Source organism: Camelus ferus, chromosome 8, assembly GCF_009834535.1.
Source record: "Camelus ferus isolate YT-003-E chromosome 8, BCGSAC_Cfer_1.0, whole genome shotgun sequence".
In the NCBI taxonomy this organism is placed as follows: Eukaryota; Metazoa; Chordata; class Mammalia; order Artiodactyla; family Camelidae; genus Camelus; species Camelus ferus.
Window position 1 is genome coordinate 1884396 of NC_045703.1, and position 9707 is coordinate 1894102.

At 35.1% G+C, this 9707-nt stretch overlaps 1 protein-coding gene and 1 non-coding gene across 6 annotated transcripts in view; both read left to right on the forward strand.

Moving 5' to 3' along the window:
- USP45 (ubiquitin specific peptidase 45) overlaps positions 1–4130 on the forward strand; it is a 59428-nt gene extending 55298 nt beyond the window's left edge. For 4 of the 5 annotated variants that reach the window (XM_032484402.1, XM_032484401.1, XM_032484403.1 and 1 more), the window contains one exon: positions 380–4130. In XM_032484402.1, the coding sequence (XP_032340293.1) occupies positions 380–510 (131 nt within the window). In that variant the 3' untranslated portion in view covers positions 511–4130. The remainder of the gene's footprint in view (positions 1–379) is intronic. The other variant, XM_032484404.1, reaches the window with a different exon arrangement.
- TRNAV-AAC lies at positions 89–160 on the forward strand. The gene has a single exon. It is a non-coding gene; the product is annotated as a tRNA-Val (tRNA).
- Positions 4131–9707: the final 5577 nt, after the last annotated feature.

Consider the following 9707-nt stretch of genomic DNA (forward strand, 5'->3'; position numbering starts at 1 on the left):
TAAAATAATACTAATATTAATGCTTTGAAAGAGTACATTATGGAAGATGGTTAAACACCCCCCCCCAAAAAAAAAACAGACTTGAGGGGAGGGTATAGCTCAGTGGTAGAGCATGTGCTTAACATGCATGAGGTCCTGGGTTCAATCCCCAGTACTTCCATTATAAATAAATAAATACATACATACATACATACATACATACATACATACCTACCTACCTAATTACCTACCCACCCCCCCAAAAAAAGGAAAAAAAAGGAAACAGACTTATGCGATATAGTCTAGCATTAGATAAATATAGTTTGTGATGAATGTGTTGTTTATAATGTAAAGTGAGAACATACTTATTGTAAAATTAAACTTCTCTTTGTTTCACTAGGTTTCAAAGAACATGATAGTGAATCAGCGGGCCAGTGGGTCCATGTTAGTGACACTTATGTGCAAGTGGTTCCGGAATCAAGAGCACTTAGTGCCCAAGCGTACCTTCTTTTTTATGAAAGAATATTATAATTATTTCTTAATTATTAATGGTAATGACTATTTAGATCACTTATTTAAATGCTGCTACAATAACCATAATAGCGCAATGTGCCTTTGTAGTCTTTTCTCTTCTGTAGGAATAGCATGTCCTTCAAATGCTCCTGAACATTTTTACCATTTTGGTGAATCCTTTTAAAGTAAATTAAATTTACTAAATGCTTTCAAAATTATATTCTTAAAATAAAAGTAAACACGTTTAAAAAAAATTTGTCTTGGAAAAAACTCAGAATTTATAGTAGTAGAGGAAACCCCTTTATGATGTGGCTTATTATTACAAGCATTCAGAAATGATGCTGGCTAAATCAAATCATTCCTTAAAACAGTTTTTTGCAAATGTGAGTCACATCCCACCTTTCTGTTCTCGTATATGTGTGTGTGTGTGTGTATATATATGTATATATGCCATTTTTCCTATGCCATTTTTACGTATTATTTTTAACCTTTTTAAACTATAGTCTTGTTTTGAGCATATTCCACATTTTATGTGCTAGTTATATTTTTTTAATAAACATTAAAATAAATATGTAATTATTAAAGAAAAATTGTTCATTCATGTAGCACTCCACTTAGAGTCATCTCAGGGCTATCTAGTGGTATATGTGCACTGCTGTGTGGGAAACATTGCTGTAAGGTATACTTATGCAATTGCCACTGTGACCTTGTCATATTTTGTATGATTCAACCATATAGAAAGCTTCACTAATATGGATTTACAAATAATATATTGATTAGCTTATTGCTTTGAGGTTTTGAGAACTAGAAAAATGTTGAAATATTTTATCAACATATTTGCAGTCTATTCATGACAGAGTTGAGGACAGTTTGCAAGTGATTAGCCAAGGTCAAAATATATCTATAGATAATTGTAACATGCAGAATTGATAAACAGATGTTGTTAATCCATATGGGACCATAGGATACCTTTGAAATGCAAATTACCGAATCATAGTTGTAAATGATAGAGAATCATATTCTTATTATACTTAACAGGAAAATACAATACACTTTCTAGTTCTATAGGTCAGTAAATATTAATCATGGTTTTGGGGTTTTGAAATCACCTTTTGTCTTCAGCAAGCATCATTAATAAGTTCAAGTCGATTTAGCTTTTATTTTAATGGGGGATAATGATGGCATTTCTGATATTCTTTTAAAGTAATTAATAGCAAAAATATGGTAGTTTTCCCCACCTAGAATATAAATTATTAAGCAGTCAAAACTTGGCATGAAAATGTTACTGTTACTTAGGCTTAAATTTTTAAACAATGACTACTTTGGTGTTACATTATTAAATCAAAACACATAACTGCATGTTCAAGCATCCTAGTCGTTAGTGCTAACAAGTGATAGTCCAGGCAGATGCTGGGTAAGTGCCTGGTCCTAGTTCATGCTCCTCTTGCTAAGGAAGGATAAAAAGAGTGGCTGTAGATAATGTGTAGAAATATTTAACTACACTCTGACCCTTCTTAATACTTTAGTATGTATAATATTATCAAAGTTACCAGTGCTGCCTTTTGATATATGGATTAGTGGAATCGTGATTAGTGTTATGGATGATAATATTATATACAGAATTCACACTTAAAAATGTCATTGCACAAATTCTGTTTTTAAGGTGTTGAAATTTCAATAGTAGTGTTTTTCTTGATTTTTAACAGTGAAATGATGGAGAAATAATACCTTTATAAGTTAATCTACAAACAGGTTGTGTCCTATAAATGGTAAACAATGTTTAAAGTGTTTTGTGTTTAATTGTAATCCATTAACATTGAAGATTTCTGTATCAGAGCAGTGAAATTTGGGGGGAAAATATTAGTTAAATCTCTTTATTCAAGTCAGCCACCTTGATAATGACAATTACCATCCCCTCCCCCAAATGTAAATATTAAATTGCTCCTTTTTCTCCTAGAAGAGATATCATTAAGAGGCATGCACTTTTCATGGGATGGTCACCTGCATTTTCTTTCACTGATAGATGGACAGATGAAAGAAGGAGGGAAGGGAAGAAAGAAAAAAGAAGGGAAAAAAACAAGAACATTCTTCTCTGTTGCTCTTGGCATATCCCTTACACAGGTCAGAGATGGTGAGTGACAGGTGAGGGCAAGAATGAAGGAAATGCCTCGTTCTTGTTTTCCTGGATAGGATGCCAGGAAATGAACTAATGCTATGTTTATCAAATAGGAGATCTTTAAAGCTTTATTCTGAATACCCATTAAGACTGATTTTTCAGAAAAAAAAAAAAAAAAAAAGACTGATTTTTCATTGAGTGATACATTGTAGCTTTTGAACCTCAGTACTCAAGTACTACAGTAGTTTTTATGCTTAACTTCACATTTATTTATTAAGGATATATTTATTGAATACCTACTAAGGGTCAGGCATTATTTTAACATGTTTTAAAATGAAGAGGTCTATATAAGTTTTCGATATTATTCTAGAAGTAGTGAGATACTTTTATTTTCATTTCCACAACATTAAACGAGTTAATTCAAAAATCTGTTTTTTTATGGCCTAGAGTTTATGAATGTTTTGCTTTTTCAGGTCTGTTGGTGATGGAATAAATTTGATCTTTAGATACCCAAGAATTCCTAAAGATGGGTTAGTAATAGAGAAAGTATGTTAAATTACTGGCTCTACATTTAAATTTTTGTTTTTATTTTGAATACTTCCAAAGCACATTTGCAGGGATACCAAATTGTGAAGCTCCTTTAATAACAGTAGCTTCCAGATGACCTCAGGAAACAGTACAAATCAGTGAGAATGTTTACAGATCCTCAGAACAACTACCATAGCATTTGGCCAAAGGAATTTAAGAAGTAAAACAAGTTTCACTAGCTTTATTTGGAAACTGGCTTACAGTGTATATCTAACTTTGGTTTCCCCTAGTTTTTCCATATTTAAAATGATGAATTTTTGATTATATGCCAATTATGTGAATATTTTTGACATAACAAATATATGTTTATATTTAAGATTTTGTCATTTAATGTTTTTTAAATTGATGTGAAGACCACCTTTTTGGGTGGCCAGGGAGAGTGGTAGTTGGTGTCAGTTCTAAGAGTAGTTGATACCTGTTTTCTTATTTCAAATGCACCAACAAAGCTGTTTTACTACGATGTATTTAATAGCTCTTAGTTCTCCTGCGTGACTTTAGTCAGTGATTTTATACAATATCCAAACAAAATTTCCTGAAGATTAAGCTGTGAAATGTATCACCTTCATCTAATTTTTAAGGTATAAAATAGTATCTTGCCTACTTTTCTTAAATTCATACTGATAACTTATTTGTCTGCATGTTACCTTGATGAAATAAGCCTAAACCAGATATGTGCAATAAAAGTGATTCTTTATATATTATCTATTCCAGTAAGAAAGACTATTTTTAGATATTTAAAATGTTTTAGTTCATGTAGAAGTCCATTAATTCAAATCTGTTTAAAAGATAGATGACTATATTTTTAATTTTGAATAACATTGATTATATATCATTCCTACTATTTTATCTTTACTTTTTTTTTGCAGTTTTTTGGAAAATAGCTATGTAACTTATTAAGCATTATTTTGATGTTACTGTATAAACATGCATAATAAATATTAAATTCTTATTTACTTTGTTTCAAGCTTTGTCCTGGAGTTTTTTCAGTGCACATTATGGACAGAATACTTTCTGTATCAACACTGTATTTGCTTCCTGAGCTATATTCAAAATATCCTTCATATTTTAGAAATTTATTATTTCAGAATAAAATATCTCATGAGCCTGTTTCATTCAGTATCTCCCAAGGGTGAGTCTTCATCCTTTCAGATATTTCTCAAAATGTTTGAGTTATTTAGGCAGGATAATTCATTAAGAAATACTTTGTCTACGTGTTTGTATTTAACCTTTTTTGAGTCTTGAAGATCTGGGTCATGAAGCTCTTCAGGATTATGATGGAAGTTATAGACCATCTTTCATTTGTTCAGTAATTTAATAAATATTTATTCAGTATCTGCTGTGTAGTAGGCATTAGGGATATAGCACTGAACACAGGAGATAGAAATCGCTCTAAGAAGTGAGGAAATAGACTTTCTAAGAAGTGAAGAGTAAGGAAAAGATATTTCAAGTGGTAAGTGAAATGGAAAAAAATCAAGCAACATTATCCAGCGAGCCATATGGGAATTAAGGTCCAAGGGATGAAGGATGTTCTAGGGATAAAAGGTGTCTGGTATTAGTCCTGATAGTCCCAAAAGAAGCTGTAAGTGTTGGGGGAAGGAAGTAGAGGCTTTTAATTCTGGGGCCCTCTCGTCACTCCTGCTAATGGCGATATAGAGACTGGAAAGGGAAGTCTTGACATTTATATTTTCTCAGAAAAATATATGCCCCAGATTTTTGTATGTAATTTCATAGATACATGGACTCCCTGAAACTATTTTCATAATTTTTAATTTGTACTCAAGCATCTAATATGTTTGCATTTCCATATGTATTAGAATAGACTGGGTGATGCTGCAGTAACAAATAACCCTACATTCCAATGGCTTAATACAACAAAAGTTTATTTCTTCCTCATCCAAAGTCCACTGTGAGTCTGGGCAATCTGCAAAGGCAACTGTTTTTCCAACGGGTGACTCTCTAATCCCAGCCAATTGTCTTCTGGCTCTATCATTTTAACACCAGGCCTCTCCCCATGGCAGGGGAAGAGAACACCAAAAGGTCTTGCACGAGCAACCAAATTCTTCATGCTGGATGTGTCATGCACAACCCATTGTCCAGATGTAGTCATATGGCCCAGCTTAATTGCAAGGGAGGATGGGTAGGAAAGAGCAAGTCTCCTGGGGCCCAGAAGAAAAGAACGGGCTATGTGAGGGCACCAGCCTCTCACAGTCTACCAAGCTCAGCTCTTCCTTCCACACGTGGAACACAGTGACTCCCTTTTCAAGAGATACAGCCTCAAAGTACCATCCAGGTAAAGGGTTATTCTCCAAGACTAGGCTCTTTAGAAGTGCTATGCCAGGTCTGGAGGTTGCTCCTAGTGGTCTGGAGACCTAGGAAGCAAAAGGTCACGCTCTGTTTTCTAAACACTTACTGTGTAGTGGTGAAACCGGTGGAACTATAACCACAATAAACCTTCTCTTTCAGAAAGGGGAAGAATGGAGGTACTGTCAGTCTCTTACCCTGGGTGAAGGGAATGTTAATTGTTACACCTTTCCTCTGTTCTCTACGAACTCCATTCTCCATTGTTCTCTGTGACTCCAGACTTCACCCTTTGGAAGAATCTTTTTTTTTATTAGCTTCCTTGGCTATGTCTGAATGGCTGTTGAGGAATATGCCATCCTTGGAGGTGCACAGCTTTTTTTTTCCAGTCTGTTTTCTAGGTAATTTTGGGGCTGAAGTTTTGTTTTGTTTTGTTTTGTTTTTTAAGTTTGGAATAGTCACAAGTTCTGTTAGCCAAGGCTTATGGTTTCTTTTCCAGAACAGCTCTTAAAAGCTTTGTGGGCCTCCTTGTTTCCAGTCAGATTTATATGCCAGTAATCATAACATTTTTTTGAGACAACTAGTTCCTGGGTTGGCTATATTTCTTTGATTTCCTACCTCCATACCTCTTTCCTGTCCTTATGGCAGGTAACTTCTGTGTACATACAGTGATGGGAGAAACATTTTCACCCTCAGTTATTTTTTTTTTCCAAGTGAGGAACAAAATTAAGGTTACCTTAATTAGATCCTTAATTAGCCCACTGAAAATTTCCAAAGTAACTATGACGTTTACACCCTTAGTTGTGATCTTTGCTGCAAGGCTGAGTTTTACTGATCCTTTGTCACTTAAAGTCTTTCTCAACTTTATCTCCTATTGCTTGAAGTTGAAAAACACAAACATGTGAGGCTCAAATATTCTGGTTGCCTCTATTCCCTCATTTCAGCTTTTATAAATCAACCATTCCTTTCTGAGTTCCACTCTTGTAATACCTTGTCCTGTGCATCCAATAGCACCCTCCACTGTCTTACTTTTCAACTTCTTTCCCTAGCTCAAAATTCATTAGGTACATTTTCTGCCTCCCAGGTTGCTGTGGGTGAAGGTTATATTAAATTTTTTTACCACTGCATAAACTGCCATGTTTCTAGCCTCCAATAGTTTTCCATGTATCCCAACCAACTGCTAAGCTACCAGCACGTTTTCAGTTCTTTGAGTAGCACCCAACTACAGTTACCAATGTCTATCTTTGTCAGGATTAGTTAGGCTTATGCTGTATTAACAAACAGTTCCAGAATCTCGGCAACTTACTTTGTGGTCATTGCAAAGTCTTTTGCCGATTTGGGGCTTTTTCTGGCCACTGTTTCCCGTAAGGCAACTCAGTGATCTAGGCTGACAGAGAATGACCTGTAGCTGCTCCTTTATCTGAAACATGTGGCTTCTTTGGCTGATGTGACAGTGCATCTGGTCTTGTAAGCTTAGGTCCAGAAATGACAGTCACCACTTAACCCAAAGCGTACTGGCCAGGACTAATTCACTGAGTACTCTCTAAAGGGGCTTACAGTCTTCGATGTGCTGTAAGTTGGTGGAGAATCAGATATTGATGAGCGATAATACTGTCTACTACATCATACAAGTGAATTAAGTATAGAAACAGTAGTTTAAATCGCAAAAAAATTTTAAGGAAGAATATGCCAGTCCGTGAACATAGTAGGTTTTCCTTACTTTCTCCAGTCTGGTCTATGATCACTACCTGCATAAAGCCCAGTTTGGTTTATTGTTAAATAACTTAAGTAATTATTATTTTAAGTTCTCCTCATAGTTCACTGTGCTAGATACTCTAACTACTTTCTAGGAGGTGCTGAAGTAACAATATTTAATAATTAAAAGTTGTAATTTGTAATAATTTGTAGCATATTAGCTTTAAATATTCGTTTATCTTCCACTGCATTTTTTATTGTGATAAAATACATATAATATAAAATTTACCATTTTAACCATTTTTAGGTGGCAGTAAGTACGTTCACAACATTGTACAAATGTCACCATTTCTAGAACCCTTTTTCCTCATTCCAAACAGAAACTCTGTACAATTAAAGAATAACTCAGTATTTCCCTCTTCCTCCAACCCTCAGCAACTGCTATTTCAGCTTCTGTCTATGAATTTGCCTATCCTAGGGACCTCAGGTAAGTAAAATTACACGTTTGTCCTTTTGTGTCTGTGTTCTTCACTTAGCATAATCTTGTCAAAACTCATCCTTGTTGTAGCATGTACTGTATGTCTATACCATAGCTTTAAATAATTTATTATATATTTTTCAAGTACAGAGCATTATAATTAAACATCTGTATACACTACAGAATGATCACTACCACAAGTCTAGTTACCATTAAATAATTTTTGTTCTTAAATTTTAAGATGGATGTGATATGGAACTCAAGGACACTATAAAGTTTCCAATCTCAAGAAGCAGGAATATTTCTTAATGCTGCATCTTTTCCACATCTCATTTAGCTTTTTTCCACTTTACCTTAAGGATAACTTGTTTCCATAATAATGCAGAGTACTAACTTGAACATACACTCCCCTTAAATCTTCTACTTCAAACATTCTGCAAACAGGGGAAGTTGATAAAAAAAATTGTAATTTACAGAGTCCCCAAATTGGTAGTCATAAACAGCAGATTGCTAAGACTGGCAAGATGGCAGCTGCTCCAGCACTTTCTGGTCAAGGTGCAGAATGACCAGACTTCAGCAGATCATGGACACCAACAGCTGCTCAAACAGACAATTTAACAGAAACACACATTCTGATAAAGTTTGGTGTTGAAATACATATACGTCACTGATGTCTCCTTCAGTTACAGGGAAATCCTAGGTGAAAAGTGATGAGGGAAAGGGAAAATATGGGATTGCAAAACTCATTTCCTGGTCTGGCAAATAATGATTGTTGAGTGTCTCATTCAACTGGCACAAGGAACAAATGTGAAGTATTTAATAATTCTCTCATGCGACAGATGGAGAAATTTCTTGTGCTAAGCAGCATGCTGGCCATTTGGAGCACAGAGATGCTAAGAAAACAAAAACAAAAACAAAAACCAAATCCCTACCAAAAAATTACTTCAACTTTACTAGAGAAAACAAGTAAACAAATACAAGATGATTATAGAAAGTAGAACCATATGAAAGTTTCTCTAGGGCAAACAGGTTTCGCATAGAAGATAGAATGTTTCTCTGATTACAATGTTTCTCGGAGAAATAAACTTAAAAACATGCAAAAAACTTGGGAAATAAAGAAAATCATGAGCAAAATCAGAGATAAACACTGATAACATGTGGTAAATGTCCTAGTTTTTGTTCCATAAAGTGACTTTAAAAATCACATTAGGCTGTTGTGTAGTCTTTTTTGTGCGTGTGTGTGTGTGTGTGTGTGTGTGTGTGTGTGAAATTAGAAAAAGGGTCAAAGTAACAATTTTCTTTTTGCCTCCAGTTATATCATTATGCGCTTACATGATGGTGTCGCTAGGTGTAATTTAGTGAGCTTCTCTCCCAAGATGAAGTTTGGTTTGGGGGGCCACTTGGATTTGAGGACCAGCAGATCTTTAGCTATTGAGTGAGGACTCTGATCTAATGCTGACCCAGAAGTATCTGGGTTTCAAGTATTTTATTCAAGAACACTGAAATTCATGCAAATAACATCTATAATCTCTTTATTTTCTTCGTCCGTCTGGCTGTATTCTTACTTACTTTTCTACTATAACTTGCTATTTCTTTTGCACAATTCCCAAGGAAACAATTTAGATACCTGGTGCACTCTCTGTTCAGTCACACAAAAGTTTCATGTTTCTCACTAGAGAGGCACTTCCCAAGATTTAGTTGAGAAATACATACTGTATCTTTCGAACATTTTTGTTTTCCTTGTAGCTCCTGGAATCGATACCTTTGATACGTGAATGTCGTTTTTATATTAAAACATCATAGAATTAAAGAATTCTATTCGCAGAACTGCATTGCATAAGTCCTTTCGGGAGGCCATCTTGTGGTTGAAAGAAAGGAGCAGCAGGACGGGAACTGGACATCCCCGCCGCTTTTCCCTAAAGGTCACGGGGAAAGAAGGAAACACCGGGACTAGCCGGGTGAGGCCGAGCTGAGTAAACATCCCCGGAAGAGGGCGCGACGTTTTTTGAGGTTAACAAAGAACAACCGCTGCGGGGTCAG